Source organism: Delphinus delphis, chromosome 8 (genome assembly GCF_949987515.2).
Source record: "Delphinus delphis chromosome 8, mDelDel1.2, whole genome shotgun sequence".
Lineage (NCBI taxonomy): Eukaryota > Metazoa > Chordata > Mammalia > Artiodactyla > Delphinidae > Delphinus > Delphinus delphis.
This window is the reverse complement of record NC_082690.1, coordinates 49,995,940-50,012,291: the sequence shown is the minus strand read 5'-3', so window position 1 is coordinate 50,012,291 and position 16,352 is coordinate 49,995,940. Positions and strand designations below refer to the sequence as shown.

Sequence of the window (16,352 nt, the reverse complement as noted above, 5' to 3'; positions counted from 1 at the left end):
AATCAATAAGAACATACCGATGCCTATCAATAATCCTATGCTATTTTATTTATTAAAAAATATATATTATTTATCTATTTTTGGCTGCATCGGGTCTTAGCTGCAGCATGCGGGATCTTTCGTTGCAGCGCGTGGGCTCTTTGCTGTAGTGCGTGGGCTTCTCTCTAGTTGTGGCCTGCAGGTTTTTCTCTTCTCTGGTTGTGGTGCGCAGGCTCCAGGGTGCGTGGGCTCTGTACTTTGTGGCACGCGGGCTTAGTTGCCCCGTGGTATGTGGGATCTTAGTTCCCTGACCAGGGATGGAACCCGCATCCCCTGCATCATAAGGCGGATTCATTACCACTGGACCACCAGGGAGGTCCCTTTTTAAAAATAAAACAAACAAACCTACGCTATTTTAAATGCTGTGGGAGATACAAAGAAAGGATTCATCCTGCCCTCTAGGGGACCACATCATTTACTCACTAAATAGAGAACAACACATGGCAGCGTAGATGAAACGTGTTCGGCGGGGAAAATTAAATGAGATGCCTGGAAACTAGGTAACTGATGGTATCTGAATCACTGGAGAGACTACTGGAGGAAGAGAATTACATTTTATCATCTCAAAAAGAGACAAGCTTTGTTTAGATACTTACGAGGCACACAGGAGCCAAATTTGTCAGGGAATTCTGATATCAAGTCATCATTGATCCGATCCTTCATGGGGCCCAGGATAATCACTGGCCGGGTATAGTTTACTGCAGAAATGGAAAGGAAGATGCAGATGAGGAGAAAGACTTGGAAACCACTGTGGTCTTAAGGCAAAACTGCCAAACACCAAGAACTGGTAAGGGTATTACTTCGGTGGATAAACTGCCCATACAGCCCTGCATAGGGAAATTGATGTTTAACACAGTGTGTTGGCTGAGTCTACTTTCTGCAGGGAAAAACAACTGCAGTGTCTGTCAATGAAAAGAAACATTTGGAGAGGTTTTGCTTACTCTACAGTTATGCCTACACAATGTCAAAACAACTACTGAATTTAGTCAATTGAATGGGAGAAAAAGTAGCTATTTGACCATTGTTTAGGCAATGACTTTAAAAAGTAATCATCTGCAGTAATGACACCTTATGTTTTGATTTTTTGGGGTTTTTTGCGGTATGCGGGCCTCTCACTGTTGTGGCCTCTCCCGTTGCAGAGCACAGGCTCCGGACGCACAGGCTCAGCGGCCATGGCTCACGGGCCCAGCCAGTCCGCGGCATGTGGGAACCAGGGCACGATCCGGTGTCCCCTGCATCGGCAGGCGACTCTCAACCACTGCGCCACCAGCGAAGCCCACACCTTATGTTTTTGTAATTTCTTTTCCTTAGCTCAAAATACTCTCTATACTCTGCTTGGATTTTCCCAATTCCTTTGTGATCATGGGGTTACAAGGAACTCTAAAGTTCATTTGGTACAATTCCTCCTCTGACGCCATTAGCCTCTGTATAAATTCCTCCCAGGCTTCGGAGCAGCCTAGAAGGTAGCTTATACCTTACAACAGGTCTGTTAAAAAGCCCTTCTTAATACTGAGTGGATGTCAATCTGCATGGAGATTTTATGCATCGATCCTGCAGGTGGGGCTCTTTATGATTTGGATGTGCTCATTCCCATCTGGAGGGCAGTTCCATTCTCTTGGGAGCTGTCATTGCCCACATTCAGCAGGGAAGCTGTTTGCTTGGTCACAGGGCCAAAGAGAGAGCACGGTCTGGCCTGGGAACTGCTGACTATTAAGGAGTTTATTTTCCTTAGTCCTTCACTCTTCCCTTCTGTAATGGTGTCAATCAGGAACCAAAGCATGCTGGGAAACTTACTTTCCTGTCTTGTGACAGGCTCATAAGAAAGAATGAAGTCTTCCTGTCCTCCTGAGAAGAGAAAAAAGGAAAATTACGGTGGACTAACAACCAATCACAAACCACAGCTACAAGTCCTGCTCTGCAACCCAGGAAACAGACCCACTTCAGGGTTAATTTCCCTGCTCTCTCCCTCCTTGAACTATTCCCCAAATCCCTTCACCCCCATAAAGCTGTTTAGCAGTATTACAGTGTCAGGTGATCGAAGGTCATAAGTCTAAGGAACAACTGGAGGCTGGCCATCTAAGAGACCGCCTTCCGTCTGACACTGAGAAATGCAGCACTATGGCCTCATATCCAGCATTCCTACTTAAAAGGAACCCACTGAGTTCAAGGAGAGGGTCCTTCCAATAGTTTACTGCTACATTACCAGAATTTCTGGACCTTTTATTTCATCTTCCATTTTATTTCCCAAAGAAGAACGTTCAAAAGCAAATGTCTGCTTGTTTCATTTACGAGACAAAAACTTCATCAGCACACACTACAGGGCTCGGAGGATTTTACTCTGTTAATTCATCAAGAAAACGCTGGGTCAATTAAGAAGATAAAAAAATTGAGGAGGACCCTATATCACTGGTTCTAATTGCTGCTAAATCTAGCCTTGAAACTTTGAAAAGAGAAGGAAGGAAGACAATGTAGCATAAGGGTCGGCCCCCTCTAGTGTCATTTGCTATAAGCCTTCCGATTCACGATGAGCCTCAAGTCAACACATAACCATGAAAAGTAAATTGGTTTCAGGCAATTATTTTTTTAATCATCTATTTTGCCCAGTTGATGAACTAGGCACGAGGTTAGTCTGATTCAGCTGCAAATCCCGAAGGCTCTATTCTTTTATTTGCATAGGCCCAGGACCAATTATCTTTTGGTGGGGAAATTGTTCAGGGCTGTTGAAAAGGGCTTTTTGTATGCTTTTCTATAGAGGAGGAGTGTAATACGTGGTCCTGTTTCCTGAAACCAAACGGCAATGAGTCTCACTGCTTTATCTCCTCATAGCCCCTGAAACACATTCACAGTCTGTCAAAGCCATGTGCTTCAGAAGTCACAGCCTCGGGTGAGTTAATTTCATAAAAGGAGTTAGTATTACAGACAGTTTTGATAATGACAACTGATTTTGGGAAATTAAGCGATATATGGGTAAAGCTGTGAATTACAGCTGTCTTCCCTGGGGTGGGGGTGGGGGGGGAGTGAGGGTGTCACTTTTTCAAGTGTGAGAAGTGGCCCCGGGCCTGCGCCACATCTCACCTCAAGCAGGGCCCACTCTCAGAATGGCACCACTAGGCTACCTCCTAAAGTCACAGAGAACAGGCATTGGTGCTTCTTCTAAGTGGAACCTACTCACGGCTGCTCCAAAAGTGTTCAGGGGACCTTCCCACATCAGGGCAGGGGTTTGGTATGTGAGGAATCAGATTCATGACTTTTTTTTTTTATTCAGGAAAAAGTGATTCCCTTAAAAAAAAAAAATGAAACGACTAAAATTTACAGAGGCTGGGCCAAAAAATAATAAAGGTGATTGATTGCTAAGCTCTAGTTATGTAAAGGCTGAGATATGCAGAGGTCATAGGAATTCAGAGGATAAGTGTAAAAATGGTTGGGGAAAAAAAGCACAGCTTTAGAGACAGAAGCATGGTAGACTAATACTGCAATGTTAGACTAACGTCCAGAGAAATCTCCATGGAACGATTAATATGTGGTAGGAGAATCCTGACCATGGGATAGATAACAGAGGTTTTAAATATCAGGTGATACTTATGCCTCTGCACCAGACTGGGAATCCCATACCACAGTCACCACTGTGTCCCCAGTACTTAACATGAAGAAAGAGGACAATGAATTTGCATTCTGATTCTAGTGGTAGGAGACAGGATGAGAAAAGAAGCCAAAGACAGGTTCTGCTTTGTGTTTCTGTCTATATGCTTTCATTTTGGGAAGTGTGGTTTTCTCTAAATAAATAGAACACCTCGTGTTCCCATGGGAATCTCTTTACAATGGCCTTGCAAATCATTCTGATGGGACATTCTAAAGGCAAACCTTAAATAAAATATTTGGTGTCAGTAACTACAATGTGTGATTCAGAAAACTAGGACAAAGCAACATAGCTTTGACTGACTTTGTTAGAACAGAGTTCTGCAGTTCTTCATTTATCCATTGCTTTTTGGTTTACTTCTAACCTACAAAAAGCACTGGTTCTTGTTCAGAGCAGTGAGACTGGCAGACAGCAGTGACAGCATCCCTTACGTCAAGGCCCATCCCAATTCTGAAGACCCTGTGACAATCAGGCACTATGTAAGGAAGCCTGCAGGGATGCTATGGCGGCTGGTATTACGTAACAACTGTGAACTCAGCACCTGAAACCAATTTTCACTTTCATGTTCAAGAATGAAAAGCCCTAGGGGTAGTGGGAGGGAGGTTACGAGGGGGAGAAATAAAAAAGCCACAGCAATGAAAGAAAGATAATTCATGTCTGCATAGCACTTTACAGGCTATAAAAGGCTTTCACAGCCATTGCCTCCTATTTTTCACAGCCATTTATTTTGAGGTAGGTGCTCTGATGATCTCCACCTTACAGATGAAGAAGCTGAGGCTCAGAGACGGGGCCTGTTTCCTCAGTTAGTAAGTAGTAGAGTCAACATTCAAAACTACACCTTTTTTGACGTCTTGTTGAGTATATGGCACTGTCTCAAAAAGGCCAGAGATGGAGAATTCTCTGTGGAGGCTGGGATATAGGGCCAGAACTTACAAATGAACAAACGGTGGGTGGCAGAGAAAGGAGCTGAACCTGGGTCACAGTCACTGACAGGGCATAAGGTGCTCCATCTGCAAACGCCAACTCTTTTTTTTTTTTTTAAATGCTGCTGTGTCATCTCCATAAAATAGTCATCCTTAGTAGTTTTTCTATCTTTTGCTCAGGAGGTGTCGGCACTCAGAAATAACAGCCGACACAAGGGTATGAACAATTACTTGGTCTTGTTTTGGCAACTGCATGGCTGGAAAGGGGAGAGCGGCACAGTACTGGGGGTGGATGCCTGTGGTTGGCAGAGACTTGGCAGACACCGCTGTAACCAACTCCACGAACACCATCTTTAAACTGGAAGCAAGTCACAGTAAGAGGGATTTGGAGTAAGACCCAAATATGCCCTCATGATAAGGAAAAACAAGTTGTTCTCTTTTAGAACTTTTTCAAAACTAGAAAAGAGAGAGGAGGGAAGTGAAGACCAGTGGCAGGACATTAAATGTTCTAAGTGTAGTGTTTAATGTCTGCACTGGATAAATTATGAAGAATTAACTGGGTTCCTAGAGCCACAGAATGTTAGCGCTAAGAAAGGGTTTGGAGTTCATGTGGTTTACAGATGGAAAGTCTGCAGCACATGATGATGTCACTCCCCCTTCCGAACGCTCGACATGCATCACAAATCGATCATTGCCCGAATTACTGCTGAGCCTCACTTGGCCTCAATACTTTTCAGTACAATTCTTCAGGCAGCTACTACCAGTTGGTCAAAGGGCAATCTTGATTAAAATCTGTTTCTTATATCTCTGTTCTAATCCAAGCTAGTCATTTTACATAGGAGAGAACTGAGGTTCAAAAACGTTCAGGGATTTCTTCAAGGTCACATGGTGAATTAGTGATTCAGTGTCTTCAAAGGATCTTCAGAAGATCTGTTACTATACCCGGTGCCCTTAAAATCAGGCTTAGTACATAGTTAATGCTATATAAATATTGCTGCTTGTATTAACTTGATAGGCAGTATGAAATGGTTGAAATGTACTAGATAAAACATGAAGAGGCTTGGATTACAAACTACAGGGAAGAGTGAAAATGTGTAAGTTTCAGAATTAAACTATCCTGACTGGACTTGCAGTGCCATCGTATTAGTGAGGTGTAGAGCTCTTTGGAACTTCAGCTTCCTCATCTGCAAAACGGGGTACTAATATAAGGTATATCTCATAATTTTGTTGCAGAAATCAAATGAGATAATAATAGATGTAATAAAATTGCTTTGTAAGGACTAAAGAACTAGAGGAAATATAAGGGCAAAACTTGAGAAGAGTGGAGAAAGGAGAAGAATACGGGCACCATTTTGACTGATTCCAGAGGGAAAGTCTGGGGTCTCCTCATTTCAGTATCTCAATTTCACTCAGATCATTTCTTCAAGATCCTTGTTTTGAAAATCCTACTTAACTGATGAGCACCAATGGGTTAGGAGGATAATCATCAGCTCCCCCATACCCATAATGACATAAAGAGCTTCACTGGGCTTTAAGGAAGGCAGGTCTTCAGCTTGTAGAGATTTGCAAGGTTTGAGATGGCATCTTGCATAATTAGACAATGTGCATTGTAACTAACTGCATTTTAGCTGGTGCTCAATATACTTGGACTTCGGAAAAAATAATTATTCTATAATTCTTGAGATGGTGCAGCAAAGGTCTGAGCTACTTATTAGAAACTGAGGTTAGTGTAAATTCATGTGTATGTGTGTGTATCTCAGAAAATAAATGAGGCTTTCAAGTAAGGTTGGCACAATCTGTAACTCCAGAATGCAGTGTGAATGGTGCCCTCTGGAGCTGTGAAACACACGGGCCTGGGCTCTTCTTTCTAACCACTGACTATTATTTTAGCCATTTTGTCCCTGAGTGGACATGGAATGGTTCTAAGAGTAAAAAATAACACCTGAACATTAGTGAAAAGAGGTCTTTTTTTGTATTTGTCTATACTGCTATCCACAAAACATAGAAGTTAGTCATAATTACAGCAAAAGCCAGGAATTCAGTAGAAAAATCCAGCCTGGTTTGATTTCAAAATGGCACTTTCATGAAACCGTGTCTGTCCCAAGCCTCTGTCTTTTGTCAGGCCACTGCCCTTCCGAGAACGTTTTCTTCTTCAACTTACTGAGCTGGCAAGTGCCTCATCTTTCCAAAGCTCAGCTCAAAGGCCCTTTCGTCTTTGAAATCATCTCTGAAGCCCCACTATTCTTGGGCCAGACTTTTATTCTAGAAACAGCCACACTCTGTGCTTTTTTAATGTATTGATCTCTCTCTCTCTCTCCCTATACGTGTGCTGAGTTCCAGAGTTCATTGAGATTCATATTGGGTCTTAAGGTGCCTGTGAGAGAGTATGACATAGAGTGGATGATGAATGAAGTAAAGAATATTCCTGTGTTATTCCTCATATTTCTATCCTGGAGAAAGAAATATCCTTTTTTCCCTTCTAAGCTATGACAAAGGCTCTTCCTACTTTTGTTCATTTGTAAAGGAAACAATTTGAATGGCTAACCTTCTGTATTCTCAGATGAGACCCAAGCCAATATAGATTATTAGACTCCACATTTTCTCTAGTAATATCCTAGAGTCCAGTTCCAACTCTTCTCTCTTCTCATAGATAATTCAAGCTGTTTGCAAGTGTTTCCTTTATTCACTCAATAAACATTTATGTGTACTTACTATTTGAGGGTGAAAAGAATTATTGATTTCATCTTGGAGCATTGCAATCAAAAACCTGTCAAACAGCTGAAAGCCCTGGTGCAATTTTTATAACTTAATGATTCTGGGAAGAACATTCCCATCTCTGAAGGAGAAGAGAAGGGCTTCTGAAATACTCTAAAAAAAGATTTCTGAAGGAAAAGGTAGTTCCTATATACTTTCCATAAAAGGGATTGAAAGAACAAGATTTGATGTTTTTCCTTTCTCTACCTGTATCTACAGGATGGAAGCACAACACTTAAAAACTGAAAACTGATGCCAAAGAAATTAGGGCCAAGGGTCTCCATGAATCCCAACAAATAAGTTATATTTTCCTTATACTAAATTGAGGGTACTTCAGGCACAGGGAAGATAACCTTTGGTCACTTCTTAACCAGCCAGGTTTCTTTGTTTTAAAACCAAATGAAGAGATGGGGGAAGGCAAATATTTTCCCAACTTGGGATAATCATAAAAGTATAAAAGTAGGAAGAATGTACAAATGTTAAAGATCACGTTAAGAACGAGAATACTTTAATTCCTTTCATCAGCAGGACTTATTCTGTTGAGGAAGGAAATGAGGGGGTTCTAAAGTTATTTGGTTGATCAAAGGCATCTCATTACAACTCTTCTTCATTTCGTTCTGTGGTGTGTTTCATCTTCCTCCTCCATCTGTCAGCTTTCCTCTTTTGTGCTTTTTTTTCTATTTTTCTACCAATCTGATTATCCAAAGCCTTTCTCAAGATCCAGATTGAATTTGTCACACTTCAAGAACACTATTTGACGTTCCACCTCAAAAAAGGCATGGTTTTGTAAATTACCATGCTGTAATGGAAAAAAACAAAAATAAAAGCTATTCTATTCTTCTCTTGTTTTCAATTAATACAAGCAAAAAGACAAAAAACAAAAACAAAACTAAAAAACCCCAAAACAGAAACCTCCAACCAATTTCTATCTTGGTAGCTGAGGGTCATATGTATTGGGCCTGCCGTTTTCTAATATCCTCAGCAATTGCTTTTTGAGTAACCCATTTCATTAAGGCGTATAAATAAACATTACAGAAATTGTAAGGATCCCAGTAATAACATGTACCTATGTTAGTCACCAAAAACCTGTAAGTGGTAAGAAACCACAAGAACAGATAAAAAGGATGTGCTTGGCATTTGGTGAATATTTTTATATCACTAAGCAAATGGCTTGAGGTGACCAAACAAACACCAGAAATAAGTTTTAAATAGTTACCTACCTTTTCACTTAAGCTTTCTGATCCAAGATTTGTTCACTTTTAAACAAAATGTAAGCTCCTTCAACATTAGAGGATGAAACTTTTTCATCTCTTCCCAACCATCAAAATTTAAAGTTAGATATAACATAGTATCTACCTCAAAATATTAATCATATAAGGTTCATGCTCCATTTAAAAGGAACACTGTAATTTATCAGGATTTCTCTTGTAAAGGGGAGCCAGGAACAGAAAGGAAAAGGCAAAATGAGAAGGAAAATAAAACCATGACAACTTTTCAACCTTCCTGCAGGGAGTTTAAATTATTTTGGAGGGCAGAATGTCAGAATCCACCAAGTTGAACTTTACCCCCACCTTCTCTAGGAAAATTGCATCATCAGGCCACAGCCAACTGAGGTTGGAGTCATTTATTAGCAAGACTGCTACCTCTCGCACAAATCACATGAGTCCACCCACCGCCCTAGTGTCTTTGGTATCTTTCCACATCAGATGATGATTTCATTTCAAGCCATTTGCTTTGGATGAGGATGATAAAGGGCAGCAATTGAAAAACAACGACAGCAAAAATCTGAAATGCACACCACAGGCAAAGGGGCAACTGCAAAGAAAAGAATCACAAACCAAAGCAATAACTTACGGTAGCTACTTTCGCTATCGCTGGCATTAGAAGAAACATGTTCTGCAAGAACAGCACAGCAAATTAAAGAGATACCAAGCATTGGAGAGCAGCCAGAACTTAAAGGAATACCATGCAAGGCTACTAGAAATGTGAGCGAAAGGCAAGTAAGAGGCCGTAGAGGAGACGCATTGAGAAAATTCAGATAAGATGAAGATGAAAACTTTATCTCTCTTTTCCAGGAAGCTACTACTTGATTGCTGTATCTTCTTTTGTAGCAAACAGTAAACTACGTTTAATTATAAAAAATGCATAATGTCCATCTAAGCACTTTTCTTTTTATGAATACTTTGACCCATTCATGTTGCTCTGATTTTCCAGATTCTTGTTACAAAGGTCAACGTCTCTCAACTGGATGTTCTTGACTATAAATTCAAGAGATTCTGGTATGCAGGGACTGTTCTCTGCAGGCTTTTTGTTGCTCTATTTTGCCTTTAGGTATCTTGCAGGAATATTGCATTTCAAATTGCCAATTGATCCCTGGAATCCCTTGAATTTTATTTCTATTTAAATACTTCCTAAACTAATTCACAAGATGAAAGGGATTGTTGAAGAACTTTCCTGCTTCAGTGAGTGTGTAGGAAATCTTGGAGGAAGAAATGAGTCACTGAAAAATGTTTTATGAGTCAGTTCAATATTTCCTTGTTTTTATTTTAAGATTCTTGCTTGGATAGCTATTAGGTTCTGGAGGAGTGGAACAGGCAGAAGATAAACGGTCTGATACTAAGCACAGGTTCTGCCACGAAGTATGTTTTTAATTCATGTTGAATGACTGCACAAGTATACGGTGATATTTCGAAACTTTTTTCCATAAAAACACAGTTTAACTAGCATAACAGGGACGTATTGGTTATGTGCCAGAATTAGGGCTTTATTTCCAAAATCACTTCGTTTCATCTGTACTATTTACTAAGCTATAGAAGATAAATTCATCAACTTACTAACTTCTTTGCATATCAGGCTAATTGAATGAAGAATATGTGACTATTTGATTTCTGAAGCTCATTAGCAATAAATTCAGCTTTTTAAAAAGTGACAACTGTTGTACATCTTTAGAAAAAAGGAAAAGAATATAGAACATTATTCTCTAACAGTTAAAAAAAGTGCTTTAAAATGTATTTGCTATTATAGATTCTTGGACAGATTAGTTTTCATTTTTTAGCTTTATTAAGATATAACTGACAAATAAAATTGTCATATATTTTAAAGTGTACTGTGTGATGATGTGATACATGTGAACATTGTGAAAGGACTCCCACAATCGTGTTAGTTAACACATCCTAGATGGATTAATTTCAGAGCATGAAACTAATGAAAATCAAAGCATGGGTTAAATTCACCTGAATCATTTCTCTTTGTGTGGGTGTTTGACCAGAACTGCATTATTAATTTAGGTACATATGTTACAAGTGCAAAGAGGCACTAGGGAAAGAAGTGTGGATGAATTAGTGCATATTTGTTTTTTGTTACTGAAAAGAAAGTCTAAGCACATACCCAACAATGGCATATCTTCACGTGTGTGATTATCACAAGTACCTTGACTTGAAGATGACAGGTTTATTTTTGTTTTGTTTTTACTTTTAATATAATTTAGAGTGAAGCTACACTATAGAAATTTAGAACCATGCAGTGTTTTATTTAACGACCAATCTCTCTTAACATCAAGATAGTGTTTAACAGAATTTTTCTATTTTGTAGGTAAAAAGAAATTAAAAATATGTTCCAGCTAAAGTCCGAATTATGGCTACCAGTAGTGTTAACTGGCAAATAACTTTACCTAGTGAAATCTGTTCAATTTTTAAAGAGTAAACAAATCTTTGGATTTAAAAGGGCATCATTCTAGATATAAAAAGGCATAACATATTTTTGACTCTCCAATAGCAACTATTTTTTAGTGATGTTCATATTAACAATATATTAAAATGCTCCCCACCCCCACTGAAAATTTAAGAAATTCTCTCGGGTGGTACTTGATGCTATCCAGATACTTTTGAAATCAACATTTGAATTTCAGCCACCAATTCAGGAAAAATTTCATGACGTATTCCATACAGAGACTCAAAGATAAAGTTTTCATCTTTAAGGAGATCAGTAGTTACTCTTGATCAGATTTTGTTTTCTAAACATACATATCTAAAAAAAGAGTCCAAATTAACAATTTGAAGGATGACAGGTATCATTACGCAGGGTTATATAACCAGCTCTTGAAAACAAAGTCCAGCTCAATGTTATTTTGTTTTATAGAAATGAAATGAACAGCTTCTAAAAATATTGCCCATAGCTGTTAAATTAAAACAAAAAGAAAACAAACAAAAATGAACATGTGATACAGCTGCAAAAGACACAAAACTGTTCTTAGTTCATTGATGCCTACACAACGGAGTTAATATTAAAGAAAGAAAAATCATAGTATAGTATATTAATACACAGAATTATTATTTTTATTAGTGCAATGGGACACAGAGTAAAGGCATTAATAACTAGAAAATTTTAAAGTTTAATATATTTTTCTTTCCACTCTAAACCGTAAAATGAAGATATGGTTATGCAATGCAGCTAATAAATCACTGATAGAAAAACATATTAATAAACATATCTAAAACTTTATCATACAAACATTTCAAGCAGGATCACCGCAAGTCAGAAAAAAAAATCAGTCAAAGTTAATAGCAAAGAATTATTCATGGAAGATCAAATAGCTTAATATTTACTTTTTGAGAATGCATGTTCCTTTTGACTATAACACAGCTCCTTTACCAATAGCAAAGTACAACCCAATTATGGAATTTGGCAAGGTCATTAAGTATGTCTGGGGGAAAAGCCAGAAGAAAGAATATAAAATACATTTCTGCTTTCCTGTTCTACAGCATTTAACTCGCCCTTTCTTTCAACATGGTTTCTTGCTCCCTGGGAGGTATCAGGCGGCAGAGCAAGGGATGCCACGGCGGCACCAGGACCATGCTGGTCACAGCACGCGGTCAGAAAGGGAAGGTGTGAACTGCAACGGAAGTTACAGTGCCTGAGACACTTTGCTTTTAAATGCTGACATGCAGAACAAAACGGCTGAAAATTGCTTTGTAGGAGCATTCACAGCTAGGTAACAAATAAAACTCAGTATCTTGTGCATGCTAGGAGTGAAAGGCCCTCGAGAAAAGGAACAAAAGCGAAACTCAAAAGGAAAGAAAAAGAAAAGAAAAGTTACAGTGACCATTCCTGGGAACTTACTCAGAGTCTTTGTTCCATAACCGTCGTCACCTAATCCGGGGATGTCCTGCATGGAAGTCCCCAGAGAGAGCAATGAGAGAGGGAGAACAGCCACGGAAGAGGAAGGAAGAAGTCAGTGGAGTTGAAATGGATACTACCATGACAGACCGTGTTGCCTGAGCAATCTGGATCCCATGCTCTCTTCTTCTGAAACAACTTTCATTCCCAACTCCCTGGACTGAGACTCAAGGATTTGTAAAGCAACTCGAAAGGTTTAAGCAGAAGATTGTTACGAAAAAGAGAAAGAGTCAGCAGATGTCATTTTGGCCCACTGTCAGTACTGCCACAGCAACGTACCACTGAGAGCGATGATCCCCTCCAAGTTTCATGGCCAATTCTTAGTCTGAGCATCCACCCAATACAAGCTCACTGCTCAGTAAGGAAGTGCTTAATGTCTGCTGGGAGGGAAAGAGTGAACAAATGCTAGTAATCAATAAAGGGAATTTAATCACTCCCAGTTAGCTAGCATTCCAAAACAATATACGTGGCAATGGAATCTAATATTTCTGTCCAGAAAAGAATTTGTCTCGAGCCTTTGGAGAGTTGCATGATAGAAAACGCGAACCAGACCCAGTCCTGGTCACAGATAAATGCTGTTTGGAAGCAAAGTCCCTGATTCCTCAGGTCCCTCTCCAATGCGTTCTGCAAAGAAGAGCTCCATCCAGGGAAGGATCCAGACTGCAGCCAAACACTGGTCACAGTAGTAAGCCCTGACCTGCCTGCCTGCCGTGTTTGTTTGCCTAGGCGTGTGGCGTGGGGGAGCCTACATCATGCGTGTTGCCCGTGAAGGATTTTTTTCTCTTGTGTTGCAGGTGACATTCTCTTCGAGAATCTACTTACGTTCAGGATCACTGGTTTCCTGCTCACTCTGCTCCTTGTTCTTGTAGAATGGGAATTTTCGTGAAAAGATGAAGCTCTTTTTACGCTTGTCATTGAATGACTGTGAAGGAGAAAAGGCATGGGGCAAAAACAGGGGACGTCTAATTGTTGTCACACTCATGCTGACAAAACAACTAGTTTGTAAAAGCAGAGAGAGCTGTAGTGACGCAAGTGGATAGTCTAAAGGGGTGCGGGAGGGTCCCTAAAGGCAGATTTTAGTTTCCAGGAGTGTAAATTCTGAAAAATGACACCTTGGAAAAACTGTCTCCTAATTAAAAGGCAGGTAAATGACGACGGGGGAAATGAATATTAAATTGGAAGTAGAAGACCCTCTGTCCGGCTCTGTAACTTGCTAGTTCATCACCTTAGACAGGTAACTGAATCTCTTTGAACCTCAGTATCTACTTCATCTGCATACTGAGGATGATGACAGCAGCTCTTAGGTTGTGAGACTCATGTAAGGCAGTATAAACATAAAGTGCTATACAAATTCATCTTTATAATCATCATTATCATCAGGTAGAAAAGACTTTACTAGAGATGCTAGACACATCAGTGTCTAGATGTCTTTTTAAAAAACTGGAATTTGAGTTACTTCAGCTTGAATTTAGTTAAAACCTCAGAGATGTGTGTGGATTTATGATATATGATGATTTAGTTCCCACACAGATATATGATAATTACAGTATTATATTTTCATTCAAAAGAGATTTTAAAGATAATTGAGCTCTAAGCCCTCACTTGTAGACAGGGGGCCAGAGGCACAGAGAGGCTGAGTCCCTTGCCAATATCACAGAGCTAGCTGGTGACAGTCAAGGCACCATCAACCAAAATCTATTAAAATTGCTGCTAAAGAGGTATTAACTTGATATTCACTCAAGCAAGGGAGATATAACGGCCATTTATCTATATTCTGATATGACAAGAAATAATGGAAGAAGCGCTGTCCTTAAAAATGTAAACCACTCCATTAGCTTAAATGAGGTGGAATTTAAAATAATAGATAGACATAACAGAATACCTGTATCAGAACTTATTCATTCAAGTGAATATCAGATGCTTGCCTAAAAGACTTCTTAAGAAAAAATCTTTTATTCCCACTGTTGCTGTTATGTAAATGCTATCTGGGGTTCTTCTTTGGGAAACCTGTTCTTAATCATTTTATAGGCTATAAGCCCTGCAAGTCTTGGTAATTTCATATTGACGTGTCATTTTAAAAACATGTTTTGCCAGCTTACTTGACTAACGTGGCTCTGAGGGTCTCTCTCCAAGAAACAAGATTTGTTACCACACAGGTATTAGTGTGCCAAAGACTGAAGGTAATTTGACAAGGGGTATTCTAAAACGGTTTTAGCAATGACAGCTGATAGGAATAAATGCAGAGCGAGCAAGTTGACTACTTGGAAAAAACAGCACTTGTTTGGATATTTTGGCCCATTGGCGGGAATCAGTTATGTGCTCTTATGAATTTGATGCTTGACAAAATGGTATAAATAACTTATTTTCTTTGTATACTCACGCACTCCTATATCTAATATCCATTTTGGTAGTCATGTTCATTTAGGAAATATTAAAGTATTAAAATATTGGTGCTGTCATTCAGTAATTCATTACTTTTTTAGTTACTAGGAAATTTCACCAAAGTCAGTTGAGCTTAATTTTATGTACCATTAAGAAGGCTTTAAGAAAACCAATAAATCAAATATTTAATAAATCCTGAAATTAGGGGACACATTTTGTACTTCATATTCAAGAACTAGAAACACATTCTCAGGGAAAAAAAGAAGTATCACTTCAGAATTTATTACTCTGCTGACAGCACTTGTGTTCAATATAGTTTTATCATAATTTGTAATTGAGGGATTGGTGTCCAAAGACAATGCTGGGAACTACCCCCCAAATTTTCCCAGTTAAAAAATGGTAAGTCCTTAAAGGAACATTAAATATTCTTGCATCACTCCAGTTTCATGCCACTTTTACATTTCAAGCATATTTAACTTCAGTAACTGAAAATAAAAGAAAAAAAATATCATGTAAGAATTAATGACACGTGATATTGCAAGATATGTTAGACATTTAACTTCAACGTTACGGATGGCTTGTCATGCAAAAAAAAAACACTTACATATTTTCATGCAAATACAAAACAATGCCAGGAGGAATAAAGCCTGGGGTTAAAATGTAGACATGAATGCACAATGTGGAGGCCTTTGAGAGCCATATGGGGCTGCATGCAAACCACATCGTTTAAATTGTCTCTTGGGGTCAAAGGAAAATGAAAATGTGTTGTTTGTGATTCATTCTTTTATCTTTTCAAAGCAAGGACTGTAATGTGTTAACATTTCCCGAGTATGAAAATATTGTGTATCATGAGTCATCTGATTGGGACATCATAATATTTAGCACCACACTTTTTAAAAGAACAGAAAATGCATAATAATTCCTCAAAAATAAAATTATCTAACATATCAGTCTATTACCGAAAGCCACTTTGTACTGGAGTTAAAGAAAAGGTAATGGAATCATTCGTTGGTGGTCACACTGCCTTACATTTATGGACACAAAACCAAATCACAACTTCCCTTCACACGCACAGATTTAAAAGTCACACATTTAAGGTCTTAGTTAAACATTTCAACTAGAAGAGGTTATATGTGGTGTATGGTGCTCTAATCTATTCTTTATTTTGTTAGACATGTGTAATACCATTATATAAGCTTTGTTTTCATTGCTGTTGATTTTTTCTTTTAATTTAGAAAAGAAAAATCTGTTACACGAGTGTTAGGTGAGAATAATAAATCAGCACTTTTACTATTCATGGAACACATCGTTCTAAAGCAACTGAAGGCTAACCTACAGCTCTATTAATCGTACTTGATCAGTGCTATTTTCCTCTACATTACAGTATCTTAAATTCCAATCCATTGTCTTCATGGCAGAAAACTTCTTTGAGCAGAGATTTT

General features: G+C 38.8%; 1 protein-coding gene across 16 annotated transcripts in view; it reads right to left on the bottom strand.

The window, feature by feature from the left end:
* Positions 1–16,352, bottom strand: part of DLG2 (discs large MAGUK scaffold protein 2) — a 929,335-nt gene that overhangs the window by 12,663 nt on the left and 900,320 nt on the right. For 9 of the 16 annotated variants that reach the window (XM_060018173.2, XM_060018166.1, XM_060018170.1 and 6 more), the window contains 3 exons: positions 13,351–13,450; positions 1,834–1,884; positions 636–737 (listed from right to left, as the gene is read on the bottom strand). In XM_060018173.2, coding sequence (XP_059874156.1) covers positions 636–737; positions 1,834–1,884; positions 13,351–13,450 — 253 coding nt within the window. Of the gene's footprint in view, positions 1–635; positions 738–1,833; positions 1,885–12,471; positions 12,518–13,350; positions 13,451–14,788; positions 15,396–16,352 lie in introns of those variants that run through there. The other 7 variants (XM_060018175.2, XM_060018169.1, XM_060018172.1 and 4 more) reach the window with 3 other exon arrangements.